This window comes from Armigeres subalbatus, chromosome 1 (assembly GCF_024139115.2).
Source record: "Armigeres subalbatus isolate Guangzhou_Male chromosome 1, GZ_Asu_2, whole genome shotgun sequence".
NCBI lineage: Eukaryota > Metazoa > Arthropoda > Insecta > Diptera > Culicidae > Armigeres > Armigeres subalbatus.
In genome coordinates this window covers 198,861,777-198,880,096 of record NC_085139.1, presented here as the reverse complement: position 1 = coordinate 198,880,096, position 18,320 = coordinate 198,861,777, and the positions used below count along the sequence as shown (strand labels likewise).

At 40.7% G+C, this 18,320-nt stretch overlaps 1 protein-coding gene and 1 long non-coding RNA gene across 2 annotated transcripts; both read left to right on the top strand.

The window, feature by feature from the left end:
- The first annotated feature begins 2,110 nt into the window (after positions 1-2,110).
- On the top strand, positions 2,111-2,638 carry LOC134209730 (uncharacterized). The gene is made up of 3 exons (XR_009978775.1): positions 2,111-2,343; positions 2,404-2,503; positions 2,557-2,638. It is a non-coding gene; the product is annotated as an uncharacterized LOC134209730 (long non-coding RNA).
- Positions 2,639-16,645: 14,007 nt separating this feature from the next.
- On the top strand, positions 16,646-18,109 carry LOC134218494 (uncharacterized). The gene is made up of 2 exons (XM_062697583.1): positions 16,646-17,159; positions 17,782-18,109. Exons 1-2 carry the CDS (start codon positions 17,083-17,085, stop codon positions 18,107-18,109), a joined length of 405 nt encoding a protein of 134 aa, XP_062553567.1. The 5' UTR covers positions 16,646-17,082.
- The last annotated feature ends 211 nt before the right edge of the window (positions 18,110-18,320 follow it).

The following is an 18,320-nucleotide window of genomic DNA, read 5'->3' as shown; positions in this document are numbered from 1 at the left end:
ATAACATTTATTACGCTTTTTCTGACCGTCTAGTTTTGAAGTCTAGGAGTTCATTTAGAACCATCACATTTATTTCTATACAAAAACTAACTCAACATTATTTTCTATTCATAATTCTAAGTTACAATTTGTTGATAACGTTTCTCAAATTGTTAATTTGAATAATTCAGTCCCTAGTCTATGATATGTCTTCTTCTTCTTCTTATTGGCATTACATCCCCACACTGGGACAGAGCCGCCTCGCAGCTTAGTGTTCATTAAGCACTTCCACAGTTATTAACTGCGAGGTTTCTAAGCCAGGTTACCATTTTTGCATTCGTATACACCCGGTTCTTTTTTTACACGGGTGGGTTTTAGTTGATTACGACCTTTAGCGTTAATTAAACTATGAGTTAACTTCATGGAAAAATTCACAAAAAATCAAAGAAAATTCAGGTGGTATTCAAAAAACTGTGAAAAATCAGGTTTACCGGGGAATTGAAGAATACCAACCGTGTAAAAAAAATATTGGGTGTATCATGAGGCTAGCACGATGATACCTTTATGCCCAGGGAAGTCGAGACAATTTCCAATCCGAAAATTGCCTAGACCGACACCGGGAATCGAACCCAGCCACCCTCAGCATGGTCTTGCTTTGTAGCCGCGCGTCTTACCGCACGGCTAAGGAGGGCCCCGTCTATGATATGTATATGAACCATATCACGTGTCATGCAGTAAATCAATGCCTTGTTTGCGCGCGCTTCTAACCCTTCTAACCATGCGTAGTTGACATTTTCATACAAGCGAGCCCATTTATCTATTTTGGTTCCCGAAATGCGAGAGAAATAAAAACAAGAGAGTAAAAAAATACAGAGCACGGTGCTACAAACAAACCGAGTGCACATGTAGCAGTATGCTGGCGGGAAAACCCGTCGCAAGTAAAAGATCCGCTCCGTGCAAGACACAGCTCCCAGTTTGGTTCGTTTGAACCACACGGTTCGCTCGCTAGAATCGGTCGCGACTGATCCGGATCGAGATCCGTGTCGTACGGATCTGAGCTGCTCTTGCTTCCATGTCACAGCAATTTCGAGCTGGACCACGACATGAGCGGAACTGAGAGTTGTTCGGATCTTCGGATCTTTTGCTTAGTACGATTCGTTCGCTACCGCACTACTAGGTATCTTTTGTGTGTCCGTTCGTAGCGCCGAGTATGTGGGTATGGGTTAAGAAATAGACGGTAAGATAGATTATGTTTGCTTGTGTATTTCTTATTCCTCTCTGCAGCAGAAATGATTTCTGTTGCTTGGCTAGATGGTGCTGTCGCTTGGCTTGATGGTGCTTGAGGGGCAAATAAAAACGATCAGCACGTGCGCGGTACTGGACCGGAATGCTCATACAAGCTCGCTTGTGTTGTGTACCGCCAGCGTGATATTTTCGTTTGTGCTGTACAAAATACAACAGCGCGCGTACTCGAGTGCGTACGCTCGAGGGAGTTTCTCTAGGCGCGTGTTTGACAATGATTTCATCAATTTAAAGTGAGCTGCTGAGCTGGGCTTCTTTAAAAAAGATCCATGGCTCATCAGCTCAATGCAAGGAAGCGAATCTTTGGAACAGCTCCTGAGCGGAGCGCCCATCTCTAGTGCAGATTGCGGACGGTACGTGGAGGAGGCGAATGAACCACGAGTTGCATCAGCTGTTGGGAGAACCATCCATCGTTCACACCGCGAAAATCGGACGACTGCGGTGGGCCGGGCACGTAGCCAGAATGTCGGACAGTAACCCGGTGAAAATGGTTCTCGACAACGATCCGACGGGCACAAGAAGGCGAGGTGCGCAGCGGGCAAGGTGGATCGATCAGGTGGAAGATGACTTGCGGACCCTCCGTAGACTGCGCGGTTGGCGACGTGTAGCCATGGACCGAGCCGAATGGAGAAGACTCTTATATACCGCACAAGCCACTTCGGCCTTAGTCTGAATAAATAATAAATAATAATAATAATGGCTTCCATCTAAGAGATAGTGATTATTCCTAAATCATTATCTGTGGTAACGGATGAAAGTAAAAGCTTCTCTCGTACTGTTGCCTAATCAGCGCACCTTAGTAAATCATCAAAACGCCCTGGTCGCCACAACGTATATCCACCGGTGAGTGCGACGCTGATACTGAGTGTTATCAGCAGGTGAGTACCTAACAATCGTAAACACGACGGAGCTATATATGAAGATTGATAACGACAAAGAGCAAGTGGTAGTTATTATTCCGGATTATTAAAGTGAACTTCATAGTTAAACCCAAATTAGTTAGTATACTATTGATTAGTAAGCTGTAGAACAGCCTTCGCAGAAGAGAGATACCTAAAGTAGGTAAGCAATGTCTTTGATTTAGCATAAACCAAGCTACTAGAGCAATTTTGTTTGATATAGGCTGTCTGTGAATTCGCGCCAACAGTTAGCAAAACGGTTCACCATAACTAGGCAAGTTCAGCTCGATCTAGAACAGTAGATAGGTGAAACTAGTTATCTGGTAAGCAGATCCATTCTACTTTGTTTCCGAATTCTTATGCCAAATATTCTTAGGTACACGCTCTGAATAGGGACCTGAACCCTGATAGAGACAAGGCTTGAAACGAAACTGGTGAAACGAAAGAAGAAACTAAACGTAAGTTATAGCTACTAAGGCATATAGCAGTTCAATAGTTGTCACATTGGAAAAAAAAAGTACATGGTGGCAGGTAGAGATAGAGGAAGACCTAGTGGTGTTGGTGCTGAGGTAGGGCTTGATGGGGATGTGTTTGAAATCGTAGAAGAATTTGTTTACCTTGGAACGCTTGTGACATGTAACAATGAGTGCTGCGTACAATACTCGGAGCGAAATTAGAAAATTGTGTGTGGTGCAGACGCATGAATCATGAGCTGTATCAAGTATACAAAGAAGAAAATATTGTGAATAGTATAAAATACGGCAGACTTCAGTGGGCTTGTCACTTAGTGCGAATGTCGGAAGAAAGAATAGCGAAAACAATATTCAACAGAGAATCAGATAGGGGCCGGAGATTCCGTGGAAGGCCTCGAACGCGCTGGCTGCACGCGGTCCGGTCGCCCAAGACCGACGATTATGGAGCTCTACAATACGCCATGCTTAGGTGTATCAACGCTGAAGCCAACCAGGTATCCAGGTATCCAGGTAGGAATATCAATGTTGTCGGGAGTAGTAATTATAATTATCATAGTAATTGGTTTCTAGGCCAAGCTTCCAAGCAACGTATATCATTAGGCTAGCACGATGATTCTTGTATGCCAAGGGAAGTCGAGAAAATTGCCAACCTGAACATTTCCTAAACCGGGACCGGGATTCGAACCCAGCCACCTCCACATGGTCTTGTTTTGTAGCCGCGTACGTTACCGCCTGGCTAAGAACATCTAGAGATAACAATAAAGAAGTGTGTCATCTACAAACCACACCGTAACAATATCATTGTTTTGTCAAATTTCTTGTTCTATCGACGCCTCTGGTATATATTTGGTGTTTATTTACTCGTTGGGAAACCGATCCAAAACAATCCTAAATAGGTATTTATATTTTCCTTTGTTGGTCAAAGCTCCTTGCAGAAGCGGCAGCAATTTCCAAGCTAAAACAAATGCCTCCTTGCACGGCATACAAAAAAAACCTGTATACCATGGCCTTCTTGGTTTATGCGAAAAAAAACATTGAGCGACGGGAAACGACGGTCACTTTGAATAAACATTGTAGAAAACCCACTGAATAGGCAGCAGAGGGGAAATTTTCCAACTTGTAGGAGACGTGTTTCGCATAAGGCTTTGTTATTCTGATCCAATGAAGGCATAGAAAATTGAAATTTTCCTAAAAAAAAATCACACTGGAAACCACTTTGCCCAATGCTTATGGGATGTTGAACCATGTTCGTTCATTGTTTGTATTTGACGCTCTCACTCAACATGCAATATTAAACAGGTCGAGTTCGTTACACTATTCAAGCGGATAAGGCAGAGTATGCTTATCGAATTTCTGAGCAAAACAGAATAATTATTTCGTCTTCTGCACTTATGTAGACATTCCATTCCACAAGCTTCAACGATGTTCATCTTCGTAATATATCAAAGTTGAGCGTCCATTTGGTGTCGTCCTCGTCTTGTCCGTCTTTTAATAACTTTAACATTAGCAGCAAGTCGATGTCGGGTGGGGAGCTAGAATGGCAACAAGAAGTTCATATCGCATCATGCTCGCAATGTTCATACTTTATTGCTTGTGATGTTTGCTCGAGTCAACCATCGGTCATGAGAGTGATAAGTTTTCCCATTATGTTGGACCTAAGACGACCGGAATATTGACCATATTTTCAGCAGTAAATTTTTCATTAAACTTTAATATTTGTACTTTAATTTAGCATTCCGTAGCTCATCGGTACAATGATAAAATGGTTGGGTTCGAATCTCGAACGACTCTAAGAGTGCGAAAGTTTCACGTGGGTGTGTATTCATGCAGATATACGAAAACTCTGAAATTTCGCGTATTCTTCATCGCATCAGCAGCGAGACGATGGATGTGTATATCAAATATTAACTAACGAGTAGATAATGTCCTAATTGTGTAATGCGATACCAGTAGCGAAGAAGAAAAAAACTACAGACAGCTTGGGAATCCGATTGGAAAACCGCCATTCGTCATCGTGGCGAACGCTTCTTATCGTGGCGAAATGATTTTGTAAAGCAAGTAAAGTTCTTCAAATCCAGTTAAATGATTTAAAAATGCTTGGATCCGGAAGGTCCGAGTACTTTGCACTATGGGACGTGTCATTCAACGGGGTCTGCAAACAAGTTGCACTGAAAGTACAATCGAAGTCGATGTCAACCATTTCAAGAAAACGTACAACATATATAGAGAGGAACTCAGATTTTACAGCTTGAGCTTAGCTTGATTGACTGCCCGTAGTAGCTATTCCATTAAGACCAGATCAGCTGTTCTTGCACAGAGAACCAACAGATGTTTACTTGGGACTAGCACTAGCACTTCATGCTTCAGTATCTTAAAGAATTTTCGAATTTTCGAAAAAATATACTGCTCTTAGATATAAAAAAGTCATTGTCTAAAATAACTTATAATAAGAGACAATAACAAGTTCTCAACAAAGCCTGACAAAATTTAATTTTTCATTAGTTTAGCATCTTTGTTCAATTGTTTTAATAGTTGTTCAAAATCAAGAGTTTGTCGATCGATTGATACAAAAATCTTAAAAAATCGATTGGAAGATGGCTGAGTTATAATCCCATACTTCCTGACCACTTTTCGTGACGGCCTCAAATTTGATTCTGCAGAACGACCCCCCTAAAAATTAAGAATTATTTTGAATAACCGGTTTGTTTTTTAGATAAATTGTGTACGAAAAAAGTATCTGGAAATTGATCAGTTTTTGGCGAGACAAAGTTTGCCGGGTCAGCTAGTAATAATAATAAAAGAGTTGCTAAAGAAATTTCTGAATAAATACTTTAAAAAAAAAATCCTAAAAAAATCTTTAATCTTCAGAACTTATTTCGGAAGTTTCCCCAATTTATCAATTAGCGGATAATCAGTTTTTTTTTCTCAGAACGATGCTGTCGTATATAATCAAATCAAAATAAGTATACAATCCCTGAAACCCACGCTTTTATTTGTAGCATATAATTAATATTGTTTCCTACTTGATTCATCTAGACCTACTTTTGAAAACAAATGAATCAGTGGAATTAATCTGAAAGGCTTGCAAATACATGTCACCCGCTTCACGAATTTCACGAATATCATCTGAATAACGTGCTAAATCGTTCAGAATCAAAATTCAAAACGCTCACTCATCCTACGCATTTAATTCATATATGAATTGATCAAAAAGCGAATGTTCAACCATATTACCAAAGTTAATGCGTTTATTTCGCAAACAGCTTTAAATGCCATTCCCGTGAACACATTTCATTCAAACAACCGGGATGATGATATATGGATTCATTTTTCTCGAACGTAGTCCCCCAGAGTGCCGCCCTCAATCCGATTACCAAGCGAAAACATACACACACACACACACTCGAGCGTTCATATTTACGCACCGAAACTACCAGCACCATCCAGGCACTGATTGCAGGCACACCGTAGGCCTACCCACCTATAGATGGCCGCAAATTCAACAGTGAAACATGATGCATAATTTCTCTTTATAGCCATTAAGCAAAAGAGGAATGAATAACACTTGCTGTATGTTTATCCGAACGAGTGTCCTCCTGACCCATGCATGCCCATCCGGAAGAGCGCCAGCACCGATAGTTTGAAGGGGGGAATGATCTAAAGTCAGAATAACAAATTCAAATGGAAAGGATTGTATGGTTTAGATTCCTTTCAGAAGATTTATCAAATCTTAACCTCTTCACTATTTATAAAATAAGTGTTGATTGATTTTATTTCGAACGTCGCTAAAACTTGCTGTTATAAATCTAGTTCCAGTAATTGAGCAGGCACTTTTCTATTATTCCCATAATACCCTACCACATAATGTAGTAAACCTGCATTTCCACCTAACTGTAGCGCCTTTGAAAGATTGAAAAAAGATTCTTGAATGCCGTAATAGCACAGAACAATCGTTCCGACAATCCGGTATCCGGTGACACGGCAAATTGTGATAATCGCTTAATTGTTGGTATGTTGGGACTACTTCCACAGCTTTGGATAGACCCTAGTGGATTCAAAATCGTGCGACATTATAATAAAACGAGTGTCATAATTTAACTAACTGCTTATTATCGAGTCCAAGTGGAATTAATTCGGTAATTTTGGTCGAGACCACGGTTTCGGTCCACTGCGCAACGAATCTGGATCCGACAGCTGGTACAGTGAGATAAAACATAGCGAGAAGTTGCCACAATGCTGAGACGATAGACAACTTTTATTTTCTCTGCTGTGTGCGACCGGAACTACAGGACGGTTCCACAAAACTTCAGCTAATTATTAAATAATTTATTGAAATCATTCAATAACATCCGGGATAAGCTGAGCTTGGCTTGTACCGTTCACCACTTTGTTGATTTTGCTTTCAAATCTCAATACCCAACAAAAATAACGCAGGGAGAAAATATCATGGTGTCGCTCCTGGTTGAATATGAAATGCTTCTACCTACTGAGTGGCAGCTCAAGCAGGGTAATTATGTGAAACGTTGGCGATTTCCGCCATTATCGTTAAGAAATGGTTTGAGTATTATATAATTGATATAATGCAATGGCCAGTACAACCGCCCAATCCCAATCTGATCGAACACGGAAGTGTTGTGACGGAATGTCTCCGCATGAAAGATTTTTAGTTTGCCAAGTGAATGGAGGCGCATGGTGGTCGATTACCTAAAGGCTTTTTTCAACACATAGCAGTGATTTCGCGCACCTTGGACGGTACTCCTAGGCGCAAGTGATCGATTCCTATTAGAAATTTCGGATAAGCGTTCTCCTACTATTTCATATTCAGCGCTAGCAAATGCGGAGGCTGATCACAGAGATGATCAACTGTATGAGTTCGCATGATATGGACTTGCGATCCAGATTCCATACCTAAAATTTCTAGTTTTACTAGTTGAATTCTCTATTATTCACGACTTATGGATCAAGCACATTGGTACATCTGCTTGCGTTTTGACAGTTTTTCCATGGGAAAACTGTCAAAACATACGCAAACATACCAATTCCACGTCCATAGCTGAGATGCAAGACCACCGGTTGGATTCGAAATAGGGGGAAATCTTCGAAGTTGGAAGCGAAGTGGCTTGTTGAAACGTTGGTGGACCCGAATTTGAATTATACCACAAAGACTCGGAAGATTTTTTGACGTAGAACTACGTCTGCCTTTTCTATATTGGGGTACACTTTACGATTGCAAAAATTCGAAAAACGTCACGAAAATATGATAGACTTTGATCATTAATATCTCAGCCGTTTCTGGATGGATTTTCAATTTACTTGGACCATTTGATCAAGGAAGAGTCAACGCTTTTTACGCGGTTTTTTTTTCACACGAATCACTTTTTATGCAACACCCGAATTTCGGGATTCACGCGGTTTGTTCGGACATATTCAGGGATTTACGCTGTTTTTACGTTGTTTTGATTTACGCGGCTCATATCCTCCGCGTGAAAACCGACTCCAGTGAGTTACAATATTTATGTATGATAATATTTACTATTGAAAACTTGCTAGCAGTTTACCAATCGGTTTCGGTGAATCAGTCAATCTCGTAAATGCATCGCAAGCTTCTTCTTCCAAAGCACTACATTCCAATTGGAATGTAGTTGAAACAGTGACACATTTTCACCCCCATTTGACCCTTTGTGTCCCCGATGACGGTACGATAACTTAAAATTTTAACTTCAAAACCTGAAGTGGTAATGATGCTTTTCACGATTCCAACTGTTGCATTCGACTTAGAGTAAAATTAGTAGGAATTCAATCTCATTCCAAATTTTCGACCACTTTTCTAGTTTGAATCTGGAGCAAAATAGAACAAACTCGCTGGTTTCCCCAACATTGTTCCATTCGTGTTTTAAGATGATGAAATAAATTAAATAACTATGCTGCTGCCAGGAAAGGCGCCGTAATTGAAAAAAGGATTAATCCGTAGTAAAAAAATTTCCCAAGCAGCATAAATTGAGGCAATCTTGTTGCAGTAACCTTATTGTGACAGAATCGGGTCATATAAAAGTTACTGTGATCGATGTGCAATATGTTTGTTGCTGGGGTGTGTGCGTGAGTGCGTGTACCTTTATTTAACGATTTTACGACAGATGGGAGACGATACGCACCGGCCCTGGACCTTGCAAAGAATCTCTGCTCTGGCTATGGACAAGCAGGTGCCTCTGTCCAATGGTAGTCAGATGGCAGTACTAAGCGTACTCACTCATTATCGCTCACACAGGCACTCGTCCCACGCGAGACTGACTTGGGTGCTCGCACCCCATTCACTCCATTTGAGTCTTACTTGGATGCTCTCCCGGACGCTCCGCTGCCATGCCTCGAGGTGTCAATAGCGGTAACTGCCTGGGCCTACAGATATTGCGCTACGACACTCTGCCTCAGCACGAGCAGATCAATCACACCACTGCCGAAGCAGACCATACGCTACCCTGCCGAAGCAGGGACACTCCCCATGCACCACATGTGCACAACTGTAGGTGTGTGGGTACAACCCACTGCTACCCTGCCGCCGAAGCAGCTTCTCCAAAGACCATTCGCTCCATGTGACCCTTTTTCGGGTGCTCACTCTAACACTCCACTGCAATGCCTCGAGGTGTCGATGGGATACCTCGACTCCTGCCTCAGCATGTGCAGTCCATACTCAGACTTCTGCTGCGCTTTGAGGTGACAATAGCGGCGGAGACACGCTATGACACTCCTGCCTCAGCACAACCAGATCACTCACTCCCTGCCGAAGCAGCTCACGCGCTACCCTACCGAAGTAGGTACACTCCACAACTTATTCTAACACTCCACTGCCATGCCTCGAGGTGTCGATAGCGGTATGTGGGGACTAATCAACGATACTACGCTACGACACTCTTACCTTAGCATGTGCAGTCCATACTCAGACTTCTGCTGCGCTTCGAGGTGGCCATAGCGGCGGCGACTCGCTATGACACTCCTGCCTCAGCACAAACAGATCACTCACTCCCTGCCGAAGCAGCTCACGCACTACCCTACCGAAGTAGGGACACTCCACATGCCAGTTGGCACTCCCTCCCTGGGCTTGTGCTTTTGAAGCGGCACACAGTCGCTTTGATAGAGTCCGCTTACGGGCACTTGTGGTTTTTTGAGAGGGATTTTAGCAGAGCCCACTGCTAAATCCCACCACGCCCTAGGCAGTTCTCCCCCGGTCTCGGATTTGGAAATTTTCATTTGTCACCCTGTATCCGAGTTTTCCCCTCAGACGTAGTTTACGTCAAAAATGTTAGACCCCGGAACCGACACGTAAACGAATTGTAACAAAAAACCCCTTTACATTTTTTTCAGTGTGGATGTATTAAAATCCACGTAAAAAAGAGTCACATTGTGTGTAGTGTAACAATGAGTGAATAAATGTGAAGTAGGGTAAAACGTCCTATCGTTGTGGTATGTCCTAATGTTGCGGTAGTGTTAAAATAATCCATTCTGGATATAATAGCATTAAAAACAATTGTGGATACGCTACTAGTGGATACGGACTAGTCATCAACACGTCGAAGACGAAGTACATGATAGGAAGAGGTTCAAGAGAAGACAATGCAATGTGAGCCACCCACCGCGAGTTGGCATCGGTGGTGACGAAATCGAGGTGCCGTCGTGCGGGGCTTCTTTTGACTTCAGGGGCTACTTTGGATTTTGGATTTTCTGAAAAAAATAAGCGAAAAAAATACTAAATTTGAAACAAAAAGTTAGCATCCAACTATTAACAAGACACCCGAGTGGTAATAATGGCAATTTGATAGTAATTTACGTTACAATTCTTGTTTCAAAATGTCCAAAGTAGCCCCCGATTTGACAAAAGAAGCCCCGCACGACGGTGGTAGAAGAAATTGTGTACTTGGGCTCACTGTTGACCAGGCTTGTAAAATGTCATCTGCATGTCATTTGACTAATTTGTTCATAACTTTCTTTAGAAGTCAAATTTTTTCCATAATTTTGAATGTACTCATTACGCTTGAGTAGGGCTATATTTTTGTCCAAGTACGGCGGGTACATTGCTCTAAGTATAACAGCTGAGGCTGGAGAGTGAAAACTCTCCAAAATGTCACGTGTCATTTGACATAATGTCATTTGAATGACATTTTGCCTCCCACGTCCCAGATTACATATTTACAGCAAAGTCTTGTTAGACAAAGTTGTAGGTCCATTTAAGCGCTATAAGTTCGTCATACAACATGAATTGATAGCTACCTTCTGAAAAAAGTTTTGGGAAAATTATACAAACGAATGCAAATGACATTTTACAACACTGCTGTTGACTGCCGAAAATGATACCAGCAGAGAAATTCGGAGACGCATAGTGGCTGGAAATCGTACATACTTTGGACTCCGCAAGACGCTCCGATCGAATAGAGTTCGCCGCCGTACCAAACTGACAATCTACAAAACGCTCATTAGACCGGTAGTCCTCTACGGACACGAGACCTGGACGATGCTCGTGGAGGACCAACGCGCACTCGGAGTTTTCGAAAGGAAAGTGCTGCGTACCATCTATGGTGGGGTGTAGATGGCGGACGGTACGTGGAGGAGGCGAATGAACCACGAGTTGCATCAGCTGTTGGGAGAACCATCCATCGTTCACACCGCGAAAATCGGAAGACTGCGGTGGGCCGGGCACGTAGCCAGAATGTCGGACAGTAACCCGGTGAAAATGGTTCTCGACAACGATCCGACGGGCACAAGAAGGCGAGGTGCGCAGCGGGCGAGGTGGATCGATCAAGTGGAAGATGACTTGCGGACCCTCCGTAGACTGCGTGGTTGGCGACGAGTAGCCGTGGACCGAACCGAATAGAGAAGACTCTTATATACCGCACAGGCCACTTCGGCCTTAGTCTGAATAAATGAAATGAAATGGATACGCTAAAGCTCATCGAATTAACGACTGGAACAGCTTTTGTTTGACAAAATTCCGTTCAAAATTATGAAAAATCGACATTTTTCATTAAAAATTTGAATCCTTTGAGCCTATTATTTCGGTAGTGCTAAAGTCCTATTGTTGTGGTATCGATTTTCATAAGAATTGCATGCAATACCGCAATAATAGGCAACTGCGTCCTATTATTGCGGTAGTTTGTTTTTATTGTGATAAAAACAAAACAACATAAGTATAGCACAATTGACGTAATATTTACAAAAGTATAGTTAACGAGTAACCGAGCAAAAAAAGACCAACAGGTAATTTTTAAAGAATTTTTGAAATCAATTTTGTTTGGACACGGTGCTTAACCCCTCCATAATAGGTCGTTTTACCCTATCATGAGACAATAAAAACCATTCGATTTTGACAACATAAATGTTCCGAACGCCAAAATCGAATGGGGTCTGTATTTTTTAGCTTTTCAACTCTTATAGATCCCAATGATGAAGACATATTCTATTAGGTACCTAATATTCAAGGGCTTTGCTTTGTTTTTCCAACACTGTGCTAGAACAAGTTTTTGGTTTGCTGGGTTCCGAAAAGTTGCTAGGTCAAATGCGGCCGAAATGATCGTTTTTCGGATCACATGAACTTTTCTGAATAGAACAAGCAAATTTATCTCGAAGTAGGGATGAGCCAGCTAAGGGCTGCAAGCTTCTATAATAAAGGCTATAATAATAATCTCGAATCTACACAAAACCCGGACTACTTTTTCCTGATATCAGTTAAGTTTTGTTTATCAGTTTTTAAGTTCATCAGTTTTGCTCTAAAAACGGTTCTTCAGAATATGTTTAACCCGCTTGTCATTGGGTTGTACAGTTGAAGCATATTAACTCTAGAATGCTAGTGGTGCTGTAGTCATGAATTGTATTTTTCGAAAATAGTTCTAATAAGCGAAACTTATTGTTTTAATAGGCGTCAAGGTGTAGGGAATGTTTTGATTTTTAATCACCAACGAAAGTTTGACACTTGTGGTATCAGTACTTCGGCTGCTAGGTCATGTCAATTAATTCAAAAGTATAAGATTGCTAATGTCGTTCCTGTTCGCGTGACTAACATCTAGGTTACTTCGACCTGGCAGCCAAAATACCGGTACTACAAGTGTCAAACCGATGTTGGTGATGAAACCAAACATGCACCACAACATGATGCATGAATTATGGCCAATTGAAGCTTGTTGAAGCATAATTTGGTAAAATAGTTTAAATGACTACAGCGCCACTAGCGTTCTAGTACTTATGCTTCTACTGTCATGTTACGACAAACTAGATATTGGTGACGCGAAATGAAGCGACATTAGCAATCGTATACTTTTTCATCAACTGGTCGTAGCCCCTGAAGAAATGTACTGAGGAAAGCTGAGTCATTTCGAACCAATTGAATTGAGAGTGAATTGTCCTCACTACTGCTTCACTTTACGCTTTCGGTGGTTCCTGATTGACAGTGGCAAAATGGAACTAATCCGATCACGGCCAAAACAACACTTTTAATAGAAGGTCCTGAGGATCATAGTGTTATATACCGATCGACTCTGCTCGACGAACTGAGGTGATGTTTGTATGTGTGTGGGTATGAGCATGTGTACAAATTTTGTAGACCCAATTTTTAAAACGTAGCATTACCCAATTTTATTGCAACAAGTTGCATTTGACGGAGAATACGGTCCCATTGTTTGCTATTGATAATTTGCCCAATCGGACATTGTATTTCGGAATTATTTATTGAAAAATCATTATTTTTCTCTCTTAGATGTTTTTTTTTAAACGAAGCAAAATTCAAGAATGGTTGCAATGCATATTATTTATTGCATAAACATGCAAAATGATAGAAAAAAGGTGATCTTTTCCCCTAAAGTGCTTTTTTGACTTTTCCAATGTGATTTTTTCAATACATTTTATGATGCAGGAGAAAGGCATCATCGCCGCTAGGTGGATTAATCTGTTTTTTTTTCAAACTGGCTCTTTGTAACAGCTTCAGGAAATCCCCGAGAATAGATATTAAAAAATCAAAGTTCTATCCATATGACATGTTGATGTGTAAATAAAGAAATATTTTTGTTTGATGTACACCCAACCAGCGATTGTTAGATTTTTTTTATTTTACATAAGAATTTACCAAAATCTGTATAAGAACTGGGCATATGCGAAATTACTAGATTTTTATACAAATAAAGTATGAGACCTTAATGGCCATAATGTTCATGCTCAAATTGCTATTGAATGAAGAAGAAGGGACACCCGAGAAGGGTTTCCAATGAGTTATCACATTTTTAAACAAAAAAAGGGTGGCTCAAAAAACAATCATTCAATTTTTATGATGGGCCACCCTATTATTCCATTCTATTTGATGTCCTGGATTTTTTTTATTCAATTTGGTCAACGTTCGGATAGTTTATGCGAAAAATGTATGCAGTAATGTCGTAAATTTTTATTCTGGAGCTATCTGCGATTAAAACTATTAAACCCACCCAGCTCCTACAAAATTTAATATACATTTGAATAATAATGCTGAAAGTGTCGAGAAGAGTTTGTCCGGCGAAGTTGTTGGCCAGTCAGCCATTTTAGTCAGACCACACCTCAACAAAGTGGCAATAACTTCGGCGGATCAACTCTTATAGTCTCACCGCTTTCAACATGCGAATGGGTATCAAACTTTGTACATGCTAAGCCTGACCTACTCCGACTTATTTTTTATTTATATTTAAATATGGAACAAATATTGAAATAATATGATGATCTTAATGCTAAGAAGTTAAGAATGAACTTCCACATTTTTTTAAACGACTGATGAGAAACAAGTTTACCTAACTATTTGAGAGCATTTTACAGAAAACAGACTCACAATTTTAATGCAATCTATATTTCATTGAAGCATTTTTTTTCCTCAAATTTTGAGTTGATCCGATATTTCACTATAAATTTTCCATACAAACTGGGCATTTTGACATTAGACGAGTCACCTCAATGTACATTGCATTGTAATGCCTTTCCAGTAACCCAGATCCAGTAAACCAGATCCAGAACCCGAAAGTAATTGAGATGGAAAACCTTGAGAGAATAATTTGCTACCACACAAGAGTTGGCTTATGGAAACTTAGCGGGATAATGTGCTGAGACCATGCTGGGTTCGATTTTCTAGTAAGGGCTTGCACAATCATGATCAAACTCAGTGTAGGTTAAAGAAACCCTTTAGGAATATTATGCTGTCAACAGCAATGTTAAATAAGTTTTCAATAGGACTGTATCTAACTCTGGTGTATCGTAGCCACGTCGCTCTCAGCCGTGGGGATCGTGAAGTGGAACTCTAAAGGAGCAGGGAGTCGAGAAGTTAGTCGGTACCACGAAGAAGCCAAGAAGCATAGATAATGGATAGCAGTGTTAGAATATCTAGACATACTGAAAAGTTTCCGAGTGCATCACGAACAAGAGTTATTAGAGTCGACTCTCTACATCTCGATACACCTTTATGTCTATGGTTTGCTCGGTCCCTTCTGTCTACATACATTTTTGCTTTCTACATCTCAATCCAGCTTTCCACGCTTGGTAATGGCGGCTTGTCGGTGTGTAAAAATCAATCGGTCACTGTACTGTTTGACACTAGCTGGAGGAAAGCCCACTGGCGTTCCTGGATGAGGGGAAGGGAAAAAAGGCCTTTTCGCCAGTGAGTTTTCCTCCAGCTAGTGTCAAAAAGTACAGTAACCGATTGATTTTTACACATCGGCAAGCCGCCATTACCGAGCGTGGAAAGCTGGATAACCTACATATCTTGATATCTCTCTATCTCGAAGTGTTCGGGTCATATTTCGTTCAGGATTCTTTCTCCCTATGTCGATATAGTCAAATTTACAGACTACTAGACCGTCTGGAACAATTTTTTTATCTAGTACCCAGTTCCAATTTCCTTCCTTTCCTCGTTCTCTTCTTTTCTCGATAGTCCTTTCAATATCAAGATGGTGAGAAGCAACTGTATCCAGCTTTCCACGCTCGGTAATGGCGGCTTGTGTAAAAATCAATCGATCACTGTGCTGTTTGACACTAGCTTGAGGAAAGCCCACTGGCGTTCCTGGGAGAGGGGAAGGGAAAAAAGGCCTTTTCGCCAGTGAGTTTTCCTCCAGCTAGTGTCAAAAAGTACAGTGATCGATTGATTTTCACACACCGACAAGCCGCCATTACCAAGCGTGGAAAGCTGGATTACATAGGTTTTTGTTTCATTTAAGACGTTTAAATCCTAAAAGTCGTTCACGTCTTATGAACAAGAACTGAAAATACTGATTTTTAACTATTTATTATCAAAAATTTATAAAAAGTTTGGAAATAGGTAAACCACAGGGTTTGAAAAAAATTATCTTCCTTTTACTTCCACTATTTTGTTTTTACGTGTTTTCACAAATACGTATTTCGTCCACTACTTGTGGACATCTTCAGTGTGTTGTTTATCGACTCGATAAACGATAAAACGATAATAGTCGATAAACAACACACTGAAGATGTCCACAAGTAGTGGACGAAATACGTATTTGTGAAGACACGTAAAACCAAAATAGTGGAAGTAAAAGGAAGACAATTTTTTTCAAACCCTGTAACATTTTCCCCTAAGACGCTCAAAATTATCTATTAATAGGTAAACCAACCAATCACGTACATGCATCACTAGCACAGACATCAAAAATCAATCACTTGCTGGTTTGGATCTAATCCTCAGTTTGAACAAGATTTCACGAAGAGTGGACGCATCAAAGCGATCGCAGAGGAGCGGACACAGCATCACGGAGGCGCTGGTAACATTTTCAACGGAAATCCATCGCATTGGTACTGGTCCTTGGTGTGTTGTTGCAGATCATTCAACCTCATCGAACCAGCATTTTATATGAAGAAAGGGTTGACTATAAAAATAGCACTGTTGCGATCCCGTACCGCCAGTGGCGATGCTTTTATTACATTATTGGGAAAGCTCATTTGGGAAAGAAAATTGTTTCTTCTCAGGACTGTAGTAGGTATTGCGGACGTTATTAATAGTTAGGCTACGTTGACATAACTGGTATGAGCTTTTGCAAAAAGCTTCTATCCGAAAAAAAGCATACTCGAAAACTCGAGCGAAAACTTGGTGCTCGAAATTAACTGATTGAAACCGGAAACCGATTACCGAAGACAGACGACTTTTGACGACAGGGATTTGCAACAGTAACATGGGAAAAAGAGAGACGGGGTTCAATGTAAAAAAAAAAAAGTACCTCCACATTCTCTGCTCTGGGAGAAAGCAAGACAGCGCTCCTATGATTTACATGATTTATCTAAGAGGGAGAAAGATGCAAATCTAGAAAAAAAAGAAAAAAGGAGCGAGCGGCCTTGTAACCGACTCTCAGGACGATTGTCATTCTGTTGGATACTTTCTGCGTGAGCGGACGCGAAAACGGAGTGCTCCTTTCGGCGTTAAAATTTTGAAGATGGCTTCTAAACGGCCGATGGATGGTTCCATGTGCGACAATGGCGTGGTCGGTGGCATCGGAGACGTTCCGCCCCGGTAAGTTCTTTTTTTCCTTTGAAGTCTAAAACTAAGAACTGGAAAGAGGCAATTGATGCAAGCAGTGATGGCACAAAAAAAATTGGGAGAACGAAGAAAGAGAAAAGTCGACACGAAAAATAGCGTAAAAGTGAGAAAAATAAATAAATAAGTGATTTAATGTGAAAAAATGGTTGTACTGAGAATGACTGTAAGATGTACTGACGATGATTGAAAAAAATATGTGCAAATGAAACTGATGATTGACGAAAAAATGTGTAATGAAAAAATGGAGGTTACAGTAAAAGAAAAGGTAAAAACAGGCCGAAAAAAACATATATAAAAAAAGGAGAACGAAAAATTGGAATGGTTTGATTTTATTGAATTCATGGTGAAAAAAAATGCCTAGAATAAAGGATCGAAAAAAAAGTTGTAATACGAAAAAAAATGAGATAATGAGTAAGAAAAAGCGAGAAAATTGATGATAGTAAACGAAAAAAATACGAATAGAAGAAAAAGTGGAAAAAAAAAATGTTGAAAAAAAAAAAATATTGGGATGCATATTGTAGATATTTGATAGTTAATTTGCTGAAAAAAAAATGTTATATTGAAAATTAGTGTGGTTTGGATTCATCTATTCCAGAAAATCGAGAAAGAAAAACACGAAACTGGAGACGGCACTGAAGGAACTTGCAGCTGCTAAGGCAAGCAATGCATTGCTAAGCGCGGAATGGAATAAGGCACAAGAAACGATCAGGAATCTACAAAGTACTTCGAAAGCACCAGGCAGTGAAGCAAGTAGTGATGTGAACACTGATGAATTTATTGACATTATCGGACCATCGAGTACACACCGTGATAGGAATACAAGAGAAACTACGGAGATTTCACGCTTCATGTCTTCCGTCAATCAAATGTCGGTTTCATCGATAACCGTGCCTGAGTGCAAACCATCCTCGGTAGCGAAATGATTGGACGCCAAGACTTTGAAGCATGGAGGGATCTATTGGTGGATTCCATGAAGCTCGCCGGTATAACAGATGAGGGCACTCAATATATATTGCTTAAGGTGAAGGCCGGACAACAGTTGCTAGAAATCTTGAAAACACGAAGTCAACTAGCGATGCTCCTGATCCAGACGAATTCCCTTTTTCGAATGCTTTGTTTCGGTTGAAGGCATAC

Bases quoted from the DNA above. Each gene is read 5' to 3' on its own strand.
- LOC134218494 (XM_062697583.1), top strand. From the start codon at position 17,083: ATGGCTTCTAAACGGCCGATGGATGGTTCCATGTGCGACAATGGCGTG. The intron at 17,160-17,781 runs GTAAGTTCTTTT...CATCTATTCCAG, and splicing joins ATCGGAGACGTTCCGCCCCG to AAAATCGAGAAAGAAAAACA.